The sequence below is a fragment of the Mixophyes fleayi genome, chromosome 4 (assembly GCF_038048845.1).
Source record: "Mixophyes fleayi isolate aMixFle1 chromosome 4, aMixFle1.hap1, whole genome shotgun sequence".
In the NCBI taxonomy this organism is placed as follows: domain Eukaryota; kingdom Metazoa; phylum Chordata; class Amphibia; order Anura; family Limnodynastidae; genus Mixophyes; species Mixophyes fleayi.
Genome location: NC_134405.1, coordinates 722,956 through 744,329, shown reverse-complemented (window position 1 = coordinate 744,329; position 21,374 = coordinate 722,956). Strand labels below are relative to the sequence as shown.

Sequence of the window (21,374 nt, the reverse complement as noted above, 5' to 3'; positions counted from 1 at the left end):
TCAATGAGCTGCCAGGGAGAGGGGGTCACAGCCTCCTCTTCTCCCCTGGTGCCAGTGACGGGGTGTGTGCTCCCCCAGCCCCCCATCAATGAGCTGCCAGTGACGGGGTGTGTGCTCCCCCTGCCCCCATCAATGAGCTGCCAGTGATGGGGTGTGTGCTCCCCCAGCCCCCCATCAATGAGCTGCCAGTGATGGGGTGTGTGCTCCCCCAGCCCCCCATCAATGAGCTGCCAGTGATGGGGCGTGTGCTCCCCCCGCCCCCCATCAATGAGCTGCCAGTGATGGGGTGTGTGCTCCCCCAGCCCCCCATCAATGAGCTGCCAGTGATGGGGCGTGTGCTCCCCCAGCCCCCCATCAATGAGCTGCCAGTGACGGGGTGTGTGCTCCCCCCGCCTCCCATCAATGAGCTGCCAGTGATGGGGTGTGTGCTCCCCCCGCCTCCCATCAATGAGCTGCCAGTGATGGGGCGTGTGCTCCCCCAGCCCCCCATCAATGAGCTGCCAGTGATGGGGTGTGTGCTCCCCCCGCCTCCCATCAATGAGCTGCCAGTGATGGGGTGTGTGCTCCCCCAGCCCCCCATCAATGAGCTGCCAGTGACGGGGTGTGTGCTCCCCCAGCCTCCCATCAATGAGCTGCCAGTGATGGGGTGTGTGCTCCCCCAGCCTCCCATCAATGAGCTGCCAGTGATGGGGCGTGTGCTCCCCCCGCCTCCCATCAATGAGCTGCCAGTGATGGGGTGTGTGCTCCCCCAGCCTCCCATCAATGAGCTGCCAGTGATGGGGTGTGTGCTCCCCCCCGCCTCCCATCAATGAGCTGCCAGTGATGGGGCGTGTGCTCCCCCAGCCCCCCATCAATGAGCTGCCAGTGACGGGGTGTGTGCTCCCCCAGCCCCCCATCAATGAGCTGCCAGGGAGAGGGGGTCACAGCCACCTCTCCTCCCCTGGTGCCAGTGATGGGGCGTGTGCTCCCCCAGCCCCCCATCAATGAGCTGCCAGTGACGGGGTGTGTGCTCCCCCAGCCCCCCATCAATGAGCTGCCAGTGACGGGGTGTGTGCTCCCCCAGCCCCCCATCAATGAGCTGCCAGTGACGGGGTGCGTGCCCCCACCATCAATGAGCTGCCAGTGACGGGGTGTGTGCTCCCCCAGCCCCCCATCAATGAGCTGCCAGTGATGGGGTGTGTGCTCCCCCAGCCCCCCATCAATGAGCTGCCAGTGATGGGGCGTGTGCTCCCCCTGCCCCCCATCAATGAGCTGCCAGTGACGGGGTGTGTGCTCCCCCCGCCCCCCATCAATGAGCTGCCAGTGACGGGGTGCGTGCCCCCCCCCATCAATGAGCTGCCAGTGACGGGGTGTGTGCTCCCCCAGCCCCCCATCAATGAGCTGCCAGTGACGGGGTGTGTGCTCCCCCCGCCCCCCATCAATGAGCTGCCAGGGAGAGGGGGTCACAGCCTCCTCTTCTCCCCTGGTGCCAGTGATGGGGTGTGTGCTCCCCCAGCCCCCCATCAATGAGCTGCCAGTGATGGGGCGTGTGCTCCCCCCGCCTCCCATCAATGAGCTGCCAGGGAGAGGGGGTCACAGCCTCCTCTTCTCCCCTGGTGCCAGTGATGGGGTGTGTGCTCCCCCAGCCCCCCATCAATGAGCTGCCAGTGATGGGGCGTGTGCTCCCCCCGCCTCCCATCAATGAGCTGCCAGTGATGGGGTGTGTGCTCCCCCCGCCTCCCATCAATGAGCTGCCAGTGATGGGGTGTGTGCTCCCCCCGCCTCCCATCAATGAGCTGCCAGTGATGGGGCGTGTGCTCCCCCAGCCCCCCATCAATGAGCTGCCAGTGATGGGGCGTGTGCTCCCCCCGCCTCCCATCAATGAGCTGCCAGTGATGGGGTGTGTGCTCCCCCAGCCCCCCATCAATGAGCTGCCAGTGACGGGGTGTGTGCTCCCCCAGCCCCCCATCAATGAGCTGCCAGTGACGGGGTGCGTGCCCCCCCCCGCCTCCCATCAATGAGCTGCCAGTGATGGGGTGTGTGCTCCCCCAGCCTCCCATCAATGAGCTGCCAGTGACGGGGTGTGTGCTCCCCCAGCCTCCCATCAATGAGCTGCCAGTGATGGGGTGTGTGCTCCCCCAGCCTCCCATCAATGAGCTGCCAGTGATGGGGCGTGTGCTCCCCCCGCCCCCCATCAATGAGCTGCCAGTGATGGGGTGTGTGCTCCCCCCGCCCCCCATCAATGAGCTGCCAGGGAGAGGGGGTCACAGCCACCTCTCCTCCCCTGGTGCCAGTGATGGGGCGTGTGCCACCCCAGCCCCCCATCAATGAGCTGCCAGTGACGGGGTGTGTGCTCCCCCAGCCCCCCATCAATGAGCTGCCAGGGAGAGGGGGTCACAGCCACCTCTCCTCCCCTGGTGCCAGTGATGGGGTGTGTGCTCCCCCAGCCCCCCATCAATGAGCTGCCAGTGACGGGGTGTGTGCTCCCCCTGCCCCCATCAATGAGCTGCCAGTGATGGGGTGTGTGCTCCCCCAGCCCCCCATCAATGAGCTGCCAGGGAGAGGGGGTCACAGCCACTTCTCCTCCCCTGGTGCCAGTGATGGGGTGTGTGCTCCCCCAGCCCCCCATCAATGAGCTGCCAGGGAGAGGGGGTCACAGCCACCTCTCCTCCCCTGGTGCCAGTGATGGGGTGTGTGCTCCCCCAGCCCCCCATCAATGAGCTGCCAGGGAGAGGGGGTCACAGCCACCTCTCCTCCCCTGGTGCCAGTGATGGGGTGTGTGCTCCCCCAGCCCCCCATCAATGAGCTGCCAGTGATGGGGCGTGTGCTCCCCCAGCCCCCCATCAATGAGCTGCCAGTGACGGGGTGTGTGCTCCCCCTGCCCCCATCAATGAGCTGCCAGTGATGGGGTGTGTGCTCCCCCAGCCCCCCATCAATGAGCTGCCAGGGAGAGGGGGTCACAGCCACCTCTCCTCCCCTGGTGCCAGTGATGGGGTGTGTGCTCCCCCAGCCCCCCATCAATGAGCTGCCAGGGAGAGGGGGTCACAGCCACCTCTCCTCCCCTGGTGCCAGTGAGTCCATGGTGGGAAATTATTGTGGCTCCATCATCATTCCAACCTCTGGTCCAGAGCACTGTGTTCTCCTGTGTAAATCTTTGTTGCTGGGTCTCTCAGCCGGCTCTTCATCGCCTTAGTCAGACCCTCCAGCAGCCACTGTACAGTAACCCTCAGAGATAGGGGTACCACCAGGCACTTTGGTCATGTACGGGATCCAGAACGGCTGCAGACCACCGGCGAAGCCCCTGTTCCTCACTGGACCACCAGGGTGACCAAGACACATTTATTTTATTAAGTGTACAATAAAATATGAAGAACACATTTTAAAATATATTGGTACACTTAGACACCTGGCGCACCGCGCTGTGACTTCACCCCTTCATTGCTGCGCGTCGTACATTAACCAGCACTGCTGTGCCATCCTCCAAATAATCATATTTGCCAAATAAACATCTTAAATACACCTATTTTTACACCCTTTGTACCCTCTGTGCATGCGCCAGAGTTTTACCTATTCATTGGACATTGACTCTGCCAGTGCTGTGGTCATAAGGGGACAATACTTATCAGATCACACGACCTAGTGCCAGCAGGCAGTTTGGATGTTTGGTAATAGTGAGGAGAGAAGGAGAAAGGATAAGATCACAATACTAAGACAAAACATTGCTAATAGTGTAACAACCGTCCGCAGAGACGTTACCGGGACGTTTCCTGTGAGGATGTCATTAATGTCTACTGTACATAAAATACAGTGTTACAGTTGCTGCTGATTACAAACACATGTTCTAGCTGTATACACAGCCGTCATCACTAGTAATCAGCACTTACACCCGACCTGTAGCTGCTGATTACAAACACATGTTCCAGCTGTATACACAGCCGTCATCACTAGTAATCAGCACTTACACCCGACCTGTAGCTGCTGATTACAAACACATGTTCTAGCTGTATACACAGCCGTCATCACTAGTAATCAGCACTTACACCCGACCTGTAGCTGGTGCCAGTGATACCACGTAGCTTAGAGATGCCCAGACCTTGAATCGGACATGCGTGTGTTCCAGCTTGGCACGCCCTGACCGTACACTGACTTTGTGCATACGTCCTGTTACGCCCCTGATCATACATAGGCCATCGTAAGGGGCTTGTGCACTCAAAGATGAATTGGATGTTTCTCTGTTCTCTGGCGTGTTGTCCGGTTCTGGGGATACGGTTTTATGCAAAATACGACACGTATTGGGATTTATGTTCCTTAATGAATCAGGCCCACAATATGCTGTAATCACTGATCATGGAAACTGCAGTATTATCACTTCCTGCTTTATACAGAGAGGCCCCCGACATCTGTAATATAAAGTAACGCTTGTGCTAATCTCAGTACAGGGAAACTTATATTAACAGACACTGTTGTTATTTACTGCATATAATGTATATATATTTCACTGGACCAGGAACCAGAACACCGGACAAGTCATCTACACACGCTGGAAAATTTATAAAACTTATATTTGGTGTCATTACTGACTGATGAGGAAAATACTGAGAAGAAATAATCATTTACAGTGAGATTCTAACTTGTTATATTATTATTACGCTCTATCAGAGCTGTCTCTCCTCACCTGGTGGGTGTCTCTTATTACTCTTCTTCCTTCCTGGGGAAGAGGGTGTCTCTTCCTCTTTCATATCTCGTCCTCAGGTTGTCTCTTACTGTGATCAGTGTCAATCTCACTCTCTATTAGTGTCAGTCTCTCACTTTCTCTCTATTAGTGTCATTCTCTCAGAGTAAGTCTCTCTCTCTCTGTCTCTCTCTCGCTCTCTCGCTCTCTCTCAGGGTCAGTCTCTATCTCTGCTGTGAGTCTCCTTTAGCTGAGAGATGACGGTCACCCTGGACTTTGAGGAATGTCTCACGGATTCTCCGCGCACAAGGTGAGATGAGTTGGGTGGTCTCACAACTGCCCCTGTACCTCTCCGCTGCCAAATTGGGCCCATTTTCATTATGATGCATAAACTACACCAGCTTCTAAAATTATTATTGTTATCTGTCACTAGTGTCTACTACAACTGTCACAGTGTGTGTGCATCTGTGTGCAAGTGTACAGTGTGTGTGCATCTGTGTGCAAGTGTACAGTGTGTGTGCATCTGTGTGCAAGTGTACAGTGTGTGTGCATCTGTGTGCAAGTGTACAGTGTGTGTGCATCTGTGTGCAAGTGTACAGTGTGTGTGCATCTGTGTGCAAGTGTACAGTGTGTGTGTGCAAGTGTACAGTGTGTGTGCATCTGTGTGCAAGTGTACAGTGTGTGTGCATCTGTGTGCAAGTGTACAGTGTGTGTGCATCTGTGTGCAAGTGTACAGTGTGTGTGCATCTGTGTGCAAGTGTACAGTGTGTGTGTGCATCTGTGTGCAAGTGTACAGTGTGTGTGTGCATCTGTGTGCAAGTGTACAGTGTGTGTGTGCATCTGTGTGCAAGTGTACAGTGTGTGTGTGCATCTGTGTGCAAGTGTACAGTGTGTGTGCATCTGTGTGCAAGTGTACAGTGTGTGTGTGCATCTGTGTGCAAGTGTACAGTGTGTGTGTGCATCTGTGCAAGTGTACAGTGTGTGTGCATCTGTGTGCAAGTGTACAGTGTGTGTGCATCTGTGTGCAAGTGTACAGTGTGTGTGTGCATCTGTGTGCAAGTGTACAGTGTGTGTGCATCTGTGTGCAAGTGTACAGTGTGTGTGCATCTGTGTGCAAGTGTACAGTGTGTGTGCATCTGTGTGCAAGTGTACAGTGTGTGTGCATCTGTGTGCAAGTGTACAGTGTGTGTGTGCATCTGTGTGCAAGTGTACAGTGTGTGTGCATCTGTGTGCAAGTGTACAGTGTGTGTGCATCTGTGTGCAAGTGTACAGTGTGTGTGCATCTGTGTGCAAGTGTACAGTGTGTGTGTGCATCTGTGTGCAAGTGTACAGTGTGTGTGCATCTGTGTGCAAGTGTACAGTGTGTGTGCATCTGTGTGCAAGTGTACAGTGTGTGTGTGCATCTGTGTGCAAGTGTACAGTGTGTGTGTGCATCTGTGTGCAAGTGTACAGTGTGTGTGCATCTGTGTGCAAGTGTACAGTGTGTGTGTGCATCTGTGTGCAAGTGTACAGTGTGTGTGTGTGCATCTGTGTGCAAGTGTACAGTGTGTGTGCATCTGTGTGCAAGTGTACAGTGTGTGTGCATCTGTGTGCAAGTGTACAGTGTGTGTGCATCTGTGTGCAAATGTACAGTGTGTGTGTGCATCTGTGTGCAAGTGTACAGTGTGTGTGCATCTGTGTGCAAGTGTACAGTGTGTGTGCATCTGTGTGCAAGTGTACAGTGTGTGTGCATCTGTGTGCAAGTGTACAGTGTGTGTTTGTGCATCTGTGTGCAAGTGTACAGTGTGTGTGTGTGCATCTGTGTGCAAGTGTACAGTGTGTGTGCATCTGTGTGCAAGTGTACAGTGTGTGTGCATCTGTGTGCAAGTGTACAGTGTGTGTGTGTGCATCTGTGCAAGTGTACAGTGTGTGTGCATCTGTGTGCAAGTGTACAGTGTGTGTGCATCTGTGTGCAAGTGTACAGTGTGTGTGTGCAAGTGTACAGTGTGTGTGTGCATCTGTGTGCAAGTGTACAGTGTGTGTGCATCTGTGTGCAAGTGTACAGTGTGTGTGTGTGCATCTGTGTGCAAGTGTACAGTGTGTGTGCATCTGTGTGCAAGTGTACAGTGTGTGTGTGTGCAAGTGTACAGTGTGTGTGCATCTGTGTGCAAGTGTACAGTGTGTGTGCATCTGTGTGCAAGTGTACAGTGTGTGTGCATCTGTGTGCAAGTGTACAGTGTGTGTGTGCATCTGTGTGCAAGTGTTCAGTGTGTGTGCATCTGTGTGCAAGTGTACAGTGTGTGTATAAGTGTACAGTGTATCTGTAAGTGTACAGTGTGTGTATCTGTATGTTCAGTGTATCTCTGTATAAGTGTACAGTATATCTGTGTGCAAGTGTACAGTGTTTCTATGTGTAAGTGTACAGTGTGTGTATAAGTGTACAGTGTATCTGTAAGTGTACTGTGTGTGTAAGTGTACAGTGTGTGTATCTGTATGTTCAGTGTATCTGTGTATAAGTGTACAGTGTATCTGTAAGTGCACTGTGTGTGTGTGCATTTGTATGCAAGTGTATAGTATGTGCATCTGTGTGCAAGTGTACAGTGTGTGTACATCTGTGTGCAAGTGTACAGTGTTTCTATGTGCAAGTGTACAGTGTGTGCATTTGTATGCAAGTGTATAGTATGTGCATCTGTGTGCAAGTGTACAGTGTGTGTGTATCTGTGTGTCAGTGTGCATTATATCCATGTGTAAGTCTACAGTGTGTATCTGTGTGTAAATGTACAGTGTGTGCATCTGTGTGTCAGTATACAGTGTATCTGTGTGTAAGTGGACAGTGTTTGCATCTGTGTGTAAGTGTACAGTGCGTGCATCTGTGTGTAAGTGTACAGTATGTGAATCTGTGTGTAAGTGTGCAGTGTATCCATGTGTAAGTCTACAGTGTGTATCTGTGTGTAAATGTACAGTGTGTGCATCTCTGTGTCAGTGTACAGTGTATCTGTGTATAAGTGGACAGTGTGTGTGTGCATCTGTGTATCTGTAAGTGTACAGAGTGCATCAGTGTGTTAGTGTACAGTGTGCGTGTGTGTATCTGTGTGTAAGTGAACATTGTGTGTAAGTGTACAGTGTGTGTTTTACAGTGAATAAGTGTGCAGTGTGTGAATCTGTATGGAAGTGTACAGTGTGTGCTGTACAGTGTCTAAGTGTACAATGTGCATCTGCGTGTAAGTGTACTGTGTGTGTTTGTGTGTGTGTATCTGTGTGTAAGTGTACAGTGTGTGTGTATCTGTGTGTAAGTGTACGGTGTGTGTGTATCTGTGTGTAAGTGTATGGTGTGTGTGTATCTGTGTGTAAGTGTACAGAGTGCATCAGTGTGTTAGTGTACAGTGTACAATGTGCATCTGTGTGTAAGTGTACAGTGTGTGCTGTACAGTGTCTAAGTGTACAATGTGCATCTGTGTGTAAGTGTACGGTGTGTGTGTAAGTGTACAGTGTGTGTCTGACACTAGTGCATACTTGCCAACCTTTGAAAAGTTAATTCCGGGAGATCCCAGGCAGAAGGCGTGGTTGGAGGGTGGGAGGAGCGGAGAGAGCGGTGAATCGCGTTATTCTCCCCCCCTTTCCCCGCGACAAAATGCCGTTTTTGTCACGGGGACGGGGCCAAAATGACGTGATTCACCGCGAATCGCGTCACTTTGACGAGCAAGTTGCCGAATGCAGGATACTTGACTGCTCTCCCGGGAGTCCGGGAAACCTACCCAAGTTTCGGGAGTCTCCCGGACATTCCAGGAGAGTTGGCAAGTATGCACTAGTGTGTTTATCTGTGTACCAGTGTGCAGTGTATCCATATGTAAGTGTAGTGTGTGTGTGTGTGTGTGTGTTTCTGTGTGTGTATAAGTGTACATTGTGTGTCTGACACTAATGTGTGTGGTTGTGTATAAGTGTACAGTATGTGCATCTGTGTGTAAGTGTACAATGTGCATCTGTGTGTAAGTGTACTGTGTGTGTGTGTGTGTGTGTGTGTGTTTCTGTGTGTGTATAAGTGTACATTGTGTGCCTGACACTAGTGTGTGTGGTTGTGTATAAGTGTACAGTGTGTGTATCTGTAAATACAGCCTTTGTGTAACACATGAACATGACGGGGCCTCTTTTGCTGTGTGAGATTTTGGGGCGATTACAGACACAATATTCTGCAGAGGCGAAAAAAGCTAAACTTCGAAATTTTGCACACGTGTCCTAATAAGGGTTAATGGAGCGATGTTCTGCAGAACTATAGTGGGAAAAGAGTTGCAGAGCAATAGTCTGCAGGGATGTAATAGACATACGTGGATAGGTGCGGGAAGGGTTATACGATGAGGACCTAAATGACTGTAGCTGGAGATCTGCAGGAAAGGGGTTAATGGCCGGTTATACTGACAGTTTGGTGTATAAAGTATATAACAGCGGATATCATCCTCCCCCAGCGTTGTGAGACAGGAAGTGAGAAGAGACAGGAAACCACAGGGGTTACATTGATGTGTTTATGTTGTTCTGTATGTTTCCTACTGCATCATACAGACATGGCACACATACATATGATACATGGGGCACATGCGTAGGACACATACAAGGTACATGCATAGCACACATACAACAGACATGTAGAGGACACATCCATAGGACACATACAACAGACATGTAGAGGACACATCCATAGGACACATACAACAGACATGTAGAGGACACATGCGTAGAGCACATACAAGGTACATGCATAGGACACATACAACAGACATGTAGAGGACACATGCGTAGAGCACATACAGGTACATGCATAGGACACATACAACAGACATGTAGAGGACACATGCGTAGAGCACATACAAGGTACATGCATAGGACACATACAACAGACATGTAGAGGACACATGCATAGAGCACATACAACAGACATGTAGAGGACACATGCGTAGAGCACATACAGGTACATGCATAGGACACATACAATAGACATGTAGAGGGCACATGCATAGAGCACATACAAGGTACATGCATAGGACACATACAATAGACATGTAGAGGACACATGCATAGAGCACATACAACAGACATGTAGAGGACACATGCGTAGAGCACATACAGGTACATGCATAGGACACATACAATAGACATGTAGAGGGCACATGCATAGAGCACATACAAGGTACATGCATAGGACACATACAACAGACATGTAGAGGACACATGCATAGAGCACATACAACAGACATGTAGAGGACACATGCGTAGAGCACATACAGGTACATGCATAGGACACATACAACAGACATGTAGAGGGCACATGCATAGAGCACATACAAGGTACATGCATAGGACACATACAATAGACATGTAGAGGACACATGCATAGGACACATACAACAGACATGTAGAGGACACATGCGTAGAGCACATACAGGTACATGCATAGGACACATACAACAGACATGTAGAGGGCACATGCATAGAGCACATACAAGGTACATGCATAGGACACATACAATAGACATGTAGAGGACACATGCAGAGGACACATACAACAGACATGTAGAGGACACATGCGTAGAGCACATACAAGGTACATGCATAGGACACATACAACAGACATGTAGAGGACACATGCATAGGACACATACAACAGACATGTAGAGGACACATGCATAGGACACATACAACAGACATGTAGAGGACACATGCGTAGAGCACATACAAGGTACATGCATAGGACACATACAACAGACATGTAGAGGACACATGCATAGGACACATACAACAGACATGTAGAGGACACATGCATAGGACACATACAACAGACATGTAGAGGACACATGCGTAGAGCACATACAAGGTACATGCATAGGACACATACAACAGACATGTAGAGGACACATGCATAGGACACATACAACAGACATGTAGAGGACACATGCATAGGACACATACAACAGACATGTAGAGGACACATGCATAGGACACATACAACAGACATGTAGAGGACACATGCGTAGAGCACATACAAGGTACATGCATAGGACACATACAACAGACATGTAGAGGACACATCCATAGGACACATACAACAGACATGTAGAGGACACATGCGTAGAGCACATACAAGGTACATGCATAGGACACATACAACAGACATGTAGAGGGCACATGCATAGAGCACATACAAGGTACATGCATAGGACACATACAACAGACATGTAGAGGACACATGCATAGGACACATACAACAGACATGTAGAGGACACATGCATAATACACATACAACAGACATGTAGAGGACACATGTGTAGGACACAAACATTGGACACATGTCTGGCTCACCTGTTATTTCTTACAGATATAGAGCTGGTACAAGTTATTATGGTTTCCTATCTCCCACTATTCATGGGGCCAGTAGACATAAAGTGACAATAATAAATATATACAGAGAGGTTATATCTGATATCTGCACTTCCTTTCTGTGAGTCTGTACGTCCTGTATTCCCAGCCACAAACACTGCGGGGTCACACACACATTATACTGCCATACAAATGCATCTAGAGGGGGCTCCCAACCCTACCAGTGGAGTACATGGCTTATTTCTTACTGTAATAATATTGTATGACCGCTGGGGATAATGTCACATTCCCTAAAGTTACTGTTTCCTACAAATTACACTGTTTTCCTTCATTCCCTTCTCATTTCCCTGATTTTACACCACAATACTTCCCTAGAATGACAGAGTACAGCACACGGATGATAACGTCATATGGGCACTTTGCGCGTCAGTGTATATTTATTTATATAGCATCAGCGTATTCCATAGCACTTTACAATTGGGGACAAACACAATAAGTGAACCATACTGGGTAATAGCAGACAGACAAAGTGGTAGGAGGGTGCTGCTCACAGATTACAATCTATAGGTAAATAGGAGTGTGATACATATTGCTGAAGCCAGATTGCACCGAGCTTAGGGGGTTATATGATCCAGTCACACAACAATGCTGTAAGGTTGTGTGAGCTCTGTAGAGGGGTAATAGAGTAGATTGCCTCGGGAGTAAGAGGGTTATATGATCCAGTCACACAACAATGCTGTAAGGTTGTGTGAGCTCTGTAGAGGGGTAATAGAGTAGATTGCCTCGGGAGTAAGAGGGTTATATGATCCAGTCACACAACAATGCTGTAAGGTTGTGTGAGCTCTGTAGAGGGGGGTAATAGAGTAGATTTCCTCGGGAGTAAGGGGGTTATATGATCCAGTCACACAACAATGCTGTAAGGTTGTGTGAGCTCTGTAGGGGGGTAATAGAGTAGATTGCCTCAGGAGTAAGGGGGTTATATGATCCAGTCACACAACAATGCTGTAAGGTTGTGTGAGCTCTGTAGGGGGGTAATAGAGTAGATTTCCTCGGGAGTAAGGGGGTTATATGATCCAGTCACACAACAATGCTGTAAGGTTGTGTGAGCTCTGTAGAGGGGTAATAGAGTAGATTGCCTCGGGAGTAAGGGGGTTATATGATCCAGTCACACAACAATGCTGTAAGGTTGTTTGAGCTCTGTAGAGGGGGGTAATAGAGTAGATTGCCTCGGGAGTAAGAGGGTTATATGATCCAGTCACACAACAATGCTGTAAGGTTGTGTGAGCTCTGTAGGGGGGTAATAGAGTAGATTGCCTCGGGAGTAAGGGGGTTATATGATCCAGTCACACAACAATGCTGTAAGGTTGTGTGAGCTCTGTAGAGGGATAATAGAGTAGATTTCCTCGGGAGTAAGGGGGTTATATGATCCATTCACACAACAATGCTGTAAGGTTGTGTGAGCTCTGTAGAGGGGTAATAGAGTAGATTGCCTCGGGAGTAAGAGGGTTATATGATCCAGTCACACAACAATGCTGTAAGGTTGTGTGAGCTCTGTAGAGGGATAATAGAGTAGATTTCCTCGGGAGTAAGGGGGTTATATGATCCATTCACACAACAATGCTGTAAGGTTGTGTGAGCTCTGTAGGGGGGTAATAGAGTAGATTTCCTCGGGAGTAAGGGGGTTATATGATCCAGTCACACAACAATAATGTAAGGTTGTGTGAGCTCTGTAGAGGGGTAATAGAGTAGATTGCCTCGGGAGTAAGGGGGTTATATGATCCAGTCACACAACAATGCTGTAAGGTTGTTTGAGCTCTGTAGAGGGGGGTAATAGAGTAGATTGCCTCGGGAGTAAGAGGGTTATATGATCCAGTCACACAACAATGCTGTAAGGTTGTGTGAGCTCTGTAGAGGGGGGTAATAGAGTAGATTGCCTCGGGAGTAAGGGGGTTATATGATCCAGTCACACAACAATGCTGTAAGGTTGTGTGAGCTCTGTAGAGGGGGGTAATAGAGTAGATTGCCTCGGGAGTAAGGGGGTTATATGATCCAGTCACACAACAATGCTGTAAGGTTGTGTGAGCTCTGTAGGGGGGTAATAGAGTAGATTGCCTCGGGAGTAAGGGGGTTATATGATCCAGTCACACAACAATGCTGTAAGGTTGTGTGAGCTCTGTAGGGGGGTAATAGAGTAGATTGCCTCGGGAGTAAGGGGGTTATATGATCCAGTCACACAACAATGCTGTAAGGTTGTGTGAGCTCTGTAGGGGGGTAATAGAGTAGATTGCCTCGGGAGTAAGGGGGTTATATGATCCAGTCACACAACAATGCTGTAAGGTTGTGTGAGCTCTGTAGAGGGGGGTAATAGAGTAGATTGCCTCAGGAGTAAGGGGGTTATATGATCCAGTCACACAACAATGCTGTAAGGTTGTGTGAGCTCTGTAGGGGGGTAATAGAGTAGATTGCCTCGGGAGTAAGAGGGTTATATGATCCAGTCACACAACAATGCTGTAAGCTTGTGTGAGCTCTGTAGAGGGGGGTAATAGAGTAGATTGCCTCGGGAGTAAGAGGGTTATATGATCCAGTCACACAACAATGCTGTAAGGTTGTGTGAGCTCTGTAGGGGGGTAATAGAGTAGATTTCCTCGGGAGTAAGAGGGTTATATGATCCAGTCACACAACAATGCTGTAAGGTTGTGTGAGCTCTGTAGGGGGGTAATAGAGTAGATTGCCTCGGGAGTAAGAGGGTTATATGATCCAGTCACACAACAATGCTGTAAGGTTGTGTGAGCTCTGTAGGGGGGTAATAGAGTAGATTTCCTCGGGAGTAAGAGGGTTATATGATCCAGTCACACAACAATGCTGTAAGGTTGTGTGGGCTCTGTAGAGGGGGGTAATAGAGTAGATTGCCTCGGGAGTAAGGGGGTTATATGATCCAGTCACACAACAATGCTGTAAGGTTGTGTGAGCTCTGTAGAGGGGGGTATAAGAGTAGATTGCCTCGGGAGTAAGGGGGTTATATGATCCAGTCACACAACAATGCTGTAAGGTTGTGTGAGCTCTGTAGGGCGGTAATAGAGTAGATTGCCTCGGGAGTAAGAGGGTTATATGATCCAGTCACACAACAATGCTGTAAGGTTGTGTGAGCTCTGTAGAGGGGGGTAATAGAGTAGATTGCCTCGGGAGTAAGAGGGTTATATGATCCAGTCACACAACAATGCTGTAAGGTTGTGTGAGCTCTGTAGAGGGGGGTAATAGAGTAGATTGCCTCGGGAGTAAGAGGGTTATATGATCCAGTCACACAACAATGCTGTAAGGTTGTGTGAGCTCTGTAGAGGGGGGTAATAGGGTAGATTGCCTCGGGAGTAAGGGGGTTATATGATCCAGTCACACAACAATGCTGTAAGGTTGTGTGAGCTCTGTAGAGGGGGGTAATAGAGTAGATTGCCTCGGGAGTAAGAGGGTTATATGATCCAGTCACACAACAATGCTGTAAGGTTGTGTGAGCTCTGTATGGGGGTAATAGAGTAGATTGCCTCGGGAGTAAGAGGGTTATATGATCCAGTCACACAACAATGCTGTAAGGTTGTGTGAGCTCTGTAGAGGGGGGTAATAGAGTAGATTGCCTTGGGAGTAAGGGGTTATATGATCCAGTCACACAACAATGCTGTAAGGTTGTGTGAGCTCTGTAGAGGGGTAATAGAGTAGATTGCCTCGGGAGTAAGAGGGTTATATGATCCAGTCACACAACAATGCTGTAAGGTTGTGTGAGCTCTGTAGAGGGGGGTAATAGAGTAGATTGCCTTGGGAGTAAGGGGGTTATATGATCCAGTCACACAACAATGCTGTAAGGTTGTGTGAGCTCTGTAGAGGGGGGTAATAGAGTAGATTGCCTCGGGAGTAAGAGGGTTATATGATCCAGTCACACAACAATGCTGTAAGGTTGTGTGAGCTCTGTAGAGGGGTAATAGAGTAGATTGCCTCGGGAGTAAGGGGGTTATATGATCCAGTCACACAACAATGCTGTAAGGTTGTGTGAGCTCTGTAGAGGGGGGGGTAATAGAGTAGATTGCCTCGGGAGTAAGGGGGTTATATGATCCAGTCACACAACAATGCTGTAAGGTTGTGTGAGCTCTGTAGAGGGGGTAAAAGAGTAGATTGCCTCGGGAGTAAGAGGGTTATATGATCCAGTCACACAACAATGCTGTAAGGTTGTGTGAGCTCTGTAGAGGGGGGTAAAAGAGTAGATTTCCTCGGGAGTAAGGGGGTTATATGATCCAGTCACACAACAATGCTGTAAGGTTGTGTGAGCTCTGTAGAGGGGGGTAATAGAGTAGATTGCCTCGGGAGTAAGAGGGTTATATGATCCAGTCACACAACAATGCTGTAAGGTTGTGTGAGCTCTGTAGAGGGGTAATAGAGTAGATTGCCTCGGGAGTAAGAGGGTTATATGATCCAGTCACACAACAATGCTGTAAGGTTGTGTGAGCTCTGTATGGGGGTAATAGAGTAGATTGCCTCGGGAGTAAGAGGGTTATATGATCCAGTCACACAACAATGCTGTAAGGTTGTGTGAGCTCTGTATGGGGGTAATAGAGTAGATTGCCTCAGGAGTAAGAGGGTTATATGATCCAGTCACACAACAATGCTGTAAGGTTGTGTGAGCTCTGTAGAGGGGGGTAATAGAGTAGATTGCCTCGGGAGTAAGGGGGTTATATGATCCAGTCACACAACAATGCTGTAAGGTTGTGTGAGCTCTGTAGAGGGGTAATAGAGTAGATTGCCTCGGGAGTAAGAGGGTTATATGATCCAGTCACACAACAATGCTGTAAGGTTGTGTGAGCTCTGTAGGGGGGTAATAGAGTAGATTGCCTCAGGAGTAAGAGGGTTATATGATCCAGTCACACAACAATGCTGTAAGGTTGTGTGAGCTCTGTAGAGGGGGGTAATAGAGTAGATTGCCTCGGGAGTAAGGGGGTTATATGATCCAGTCACACAACAATGCTGTAAGGTTGTGTGAGCTCTGTAGAGGGGGGTAATAGAGTAGATTGCCTCGGGAGTAAGGGGGTTATATGATCCAGTCACACAACAATGCTGTAAGGTTGTGTGAGCTCTGTAGAGGGGTAATAGAGTAGATTGCCTCGGGAGTAAGAGGGTTATATGATCCAGTCACACAACAATGCTGTAAGGTTGTGTGAGCTCTGTAGAGGGGGGTAATAGAGTAGATTGCCTCGGGAGTAAGGGGGTTATATGATCCAGTCACACAACAATGCTGTAAGGTTGTGTGAGCTCTGTAGAGGGGGGTAATAGAGTAGATTGCCTCGGGAGTAAGGGGGTTATATGATCCAGTCACACAACAATGCTGTAAGGTTGTGTGAGCTCTGTAGAGGGGGGTAATAGAGTAGATTGCCTCGGGAGTAAGGGGGTTATATGATCCAGTCACACAACAATGCTGTAAGGTTGTGTGAGCTCTGTAGGGGGGTAATAGAGTAGATTGCCTCGGGAGTAAGGGTGCTTTGGGGATTTGATAAGCTGCATGAAGAGATGAGTTCTCAGGGGACGCTGGAAGGTTTGGAGCTGGGGAAAGTCTTGTTGTACGAGGAAGGAAATGCCACAGAGTGGGAGCAGCCTGAGACCTGTACCTGGGAATGGGAGCCGGTAATGAGGGTGGATGAGAGACGCAGGACAGAGACTGGAGATATTATCAGACAAAGAAAGAGATGGATGATTCTGTGGTATTGTTTATGGCCTTGTAAGTTTGTAGAAGTATTTTAGATTGGATTCTGTACAAAAACAAGCAACCAATACTACTGACAGAGCAGCAGTGGAAGACTGATTTACAAGAAAAACTAGTATAGCTGCGGTATGAAAAATAAATAGACTGTAGGGGTGAGAGTGTGATCCAGGGAAGATCAGTAAGGAGGGAATTGCAATTGTCACTGTAGGAGATGATAAGTGCATGAAGTAGCAGTGTCTTCTGTGAGATATGTGCGTATTCTGGAAATGTGTCTTAGATGTCTGTAACATGATTTAGATATAGATTGTATGTGGGAAACCAAGGTTAGTTTTGTGTCAAGGATCCAGGCTTGAGCTTGAGCGGTAGATTTATTGTTGTCTTGTCCACAGATAGAGATATCACACAGGTAACTTCTGTTGGTTGGTGGGAATATTATTAACTCTTTTTTTTTTAAATATTGAGTTTGAGTTGGCGAGAAGACATCCAAGATGAAATGGCAGAAAGACAGTCAGTAACGCGACAACACAGAGGGTGAGAGATCAGGAGAGGATAGATAAATTTGTGTATCATCCGCATAGAGATGATACTGAAATCCAAAGGAGCTTATTAGTTTTCCAATAGAAGTGGTGTAGATAGAGAATAGCAGAGGACCTAGGACTGAGCCTTGTGGTCTCCAACTGATAAAGGAAGCGGAGCAGAGGTGGATCCAGAGATACACTGAAGCAGCCATTGGCAATGTAGGATGAGATGTAGAGTAGGACAGTATAGGGAATGGGGATTGTGGTGTTTGTATGAGGAGAGAGTGGTCAACAGTGTGAAATGCAGGAGAGATCCAGGAGAATTAGAGGTGAGTAATGGCGTTTAGATGCAGTGATGAGTTATTGACCACCTTAGTTGGTCCCTCTGGGTGTAGGTGGAAAGAGTGTTGGGAAGGAAAGGATGACTGAAGAGGGTCCAGAAGGTTGTGTGAGGATATAAAGCATGTGAGGTGAGTTGTTCTCTCAAGAAGCTTTGAGGAACCTAAGAGCTGAGAGATGGGGCGATAATCTGCAAAAGAGTTTGGATCAGAATTTATTTTTTACCAGAATATGAGTACTTACTGCAGGTTGACTCATGGAGGAAAGATACTAGTGGAGAGAGATTACAGATATTAATGCTAGGATGAGCACAGAAAACAACAATCTACTGATGGATGAGGAAATAGGATCAGGTAGCAGAATATGAAGATAAAAAGAGAAAATACGTGTTAATTTCTGGGGTGAAATGAAGAGAATGTGAAGGCATCGAGCAGGTTGCTGCTTGGAAGAAGATATCAGTTCATGTAGAATATTGTTGTCTTTTTCTTGAAGAAGGAAGATCTTGAGCAGAGTTGGTTGTCAAAGTGTTTGGGGTTGAGATATAAATGTATTAAAGAAGCGTTTGGGGTTAGAAGCCTGAACAGAGATTAAAGATTGGAAATAGGTTTGTTTTGCAGCACCAGAGCTGTTTGATAGGACTGTTAGATTGGGGTTATATAAAGCCACATATTTGAGAAGTAATGAGTACAAAATTTACGCCAATGATGAAGCATTGTGTTTTTAAGTGTGTCGCGACTAACATAATGGTCAGGTAGCTGAGCCATTTGATCAAGAACTATTTGCTAGGGTATCATTATCATCATCATCAACATTTATTTATATAGCGCCAGCAAATTCCGTAGCGCTTTACAATTGAGAACAAACATTAATAAGACAATACTGGGTAATACATACAGACAGAGGTAAGAGAACCCTGCTCGAAAGCTTACAATCTATAGGACAATGGGAGTTTGAAACTCAAGGGCATGTGCTACATCATATTGCACATTGGACCAGCTAGAATGTATAAGTAAAAAGTATTTGAGTGGGCTGTGTGATCAGTTACACAACTATGTTGGTCAGAGGGTTGTTGTCTTGTGTTAGCTGTGTAGAGGGTGGTAATAGGGTAACCTAGGGAGATTAAGAGGGTGGTAATAGGGTAACCTAGGGAGATTAAGAGGGTATGATTAAGAAGTGGTACTGCCAGATCAGGAGAGAAGAATGCAGATATTGGGGAGAGAAGGTGTTTCAGAGAGGTGGAAAGTTGTTGAAAATTAATAGATTTAAGAGTTGATTTAGACTGCAAAGAGATTAATGTAATGGAGGACAACTTGCAGGTTATAAGGTAATGGACTGAGATGGGAAGGAGCGTTGAAGAAACAGAATATAGTGTAGAGAAAACAAGATCAAGACAGTGGCCATCCCTATGAGTAGAGGAGTCAGTTCACTGGGAGAGGCTGCGGAAGGTGGTTAGAGAGAGTAGTTTGAAGGCATAAGTAGAAAGTGGACTATGAATGAGGATGTTGAAATTACCCATAATGATGGTGGGGATGTCAGACAATAAGAGGTGAGGGAGCCATGCAGAGAAATGTTCCAGAAATTTCTGGTGTGGTCCAGAGGAGCGATTATCACAGCAACACGCAGAGGAAATCGGTTGAAAATCAGGATAGCTTGTAAATCAAAAGATGAGTGTGTGTGTGATGGGACATTTTTTAGAGCTGTGAATGTGCACTGTGGGGAATGGAGGCATCCAATATAACCTCCTTGTTTCTGGGTGTGGGTGACATCAGTGATAGAACTACCATTGGGGCATTAGGTGCCATGGAGATAATGGGGCCCGCTGCATGTCAGATGCGGAGGGGCGTGGGCCCCACCTCCCTGCACAGGGGCCCTCAGCTCGCTAGCTCCACCTCTGGATGAGATGGAGGCCGCCAAGTGAAAGGGCTTCAGGTGAGGCAGTGTCTTGGTGTGTAAGCCATGCTTCTGTTATTGCCAGGAGCTTGAGAGGAAGCGGTCATGGAGATTACTATGCTACAGTAGAGCATGCATTCCATAGCTCACATTTAGAGGATGTTGAAAGTGATAGGAGACAGGTGATGTGTTTAAGGTTTGCTGGACTTCTGCCGTGTTCTGAATCAGAATGATGTGTAAAGGAAATGTATGTGTGTGTGTGTGTGTGTGTGGAGGGGGAGGGGGGTTACCTGGATTTGGTGATGTAGCGCCGTTTATGGAAGAAGGGTAGAAATATAAAAAGATGATTATGAGATTTCTGATCTTTCATCTTCTGGTGGTAATTTGAGGATATTACTTTTAAGCATCTAAGATAGGAAAACATTGAAGAGTGCTAATTAGTGGGGGATGTAGTAGTAAGGGGGCAATATAGATAAGGGGTGAAGCACGGGGTGTTGTAATTGGAACAATAAAGCCATGGAAGGAAAGTAAAAAAACAATTTAGGAAAAAATTGCTTTGATTAGAGAATATGTGACAACAGAATAGGACAATAAGTAACTAGAGACATATATAGGTAACAGGGACACTGTCCAGGTACAGAGATATATTTAGGTTATAGGTGACACTGTCCAGGTACAGATATATATATATATATATATTAGAGATGAGCGCACTCGGATTTCCTGAATCCGAGCCCACCCGAACCTTTCCAATCCGAGTCGGATCCGAGACAGATCCGGGTATTGGCGCCAAATGAAAACTTGAAACCGAGGCTCTGAGTCATAATCCCGCTGTCGGATCTCGCAATACTCGGAACCTATAAATTCCCCGCTAGTCGCCGCCATCTTCACTCGGGCATTGATCAGGGTAGAGGGAGGGTGTGTTAGGTGGTCCTCTGTCCTGGTAGATCTCGTGCTGTGCTGTTTAGTTCTGTGCTGTGTTCTGCAGTATCAGTCCAGTGGTGCTGTGTGCTGTGCTCTGTCAATTTTGAGTTCAGTGGTGCTGCTGGGTCCTGTGCTGTGTCCTGTTCGGTCCAGTGGTCCTGTGTCCTGTGCTCTGTGCTTCTAAGGTCATAGTTATTTCCCCAATATTCCCAAGTGTTTAAAAAATTAAAAAAAAGTTATAAAAAAAAATACAAAAAACTAATTAAAATTTTTTTTTAATTACAACCAAATTTGCAAAACCAATCCTGCAGTATAAGCCCATTGGTACTGCAATATTACAAAGTTCACACATTCTGCAGTATCAGTCCAGTGGTGCTGTGTGCTGTGCTCTGTCAATTTTGAGTTCAGTGGTGCTGCTGGGTCCTGTGTGCTGTGTCCTTTTCAGTCCAGTGGTCCTGTGTCCTGTGCTCTGTGCTTCTAAGGGCATAGTTATTTCCCCAATATTCCCAAGTGTTTAAAAAATAAAAAAAAATACAAAATACTAATTTTAAAAAAAATTAATTACAACAAAATTTGAAAAAACAATCCTGCAGTATAAGTCCAGTGGTACTGATATTACAAAGTTCACTGAGTCAGCAGTATAAGTCCAGTGGTACTGCTATTACAAAGTTCACTGATTCAGCAGTGTATAAGTCCAGTGGTACTGCTATATTACAAAGTTCACTGATTCAGCAGTATAAGTCCAGTGGTACTGCTATTACAAAGTTCATTGATTCAGCAGTATAAGTCCAGTGGTACTGCTATTACAAAGTTCACTGATTCAGCAGTATAAGTCCAGTGGTACTGCTATTACAAAGTTCACTGATTCAGCAGTATAAGTCCAGTGGTACTGATATATTACAAAGTTCACTGATTCAGCAGTATAAGTCCAGTGGTACTGCTATTACAAAGTTCACTGATTCAGCAGTAT

The 21,374-nt window shown here is 47.5% G+C and overlaps 1 protein-coding gene across 1 annotated transcript in view; it reads left to right on the top strand.

Moving 5' to 3' along the window:
• Nucleotides 1-4,716: 4,716 nt before the first annotated feature.
• ACAP1 (ArfGAP with coiled-coil, ankyrin repeat and PH domains 1) overlaps nt 4,717-21,374 on the top strand; it is a 167,851-nt gene continuing 151,193 nt past the window's right edge. The window contains exon 1 of the mRNA XM_075206092.1: nt 4,717-4,961. Coding sequence (XP_075062193.1) covers nt 4,909-4,961 — 53 coding nt within the window. The 5' untranslated portion in view covers nt 4,717-4,908. The remainder of the gene's footprint in view (nt 4,962-21,374) is intronic.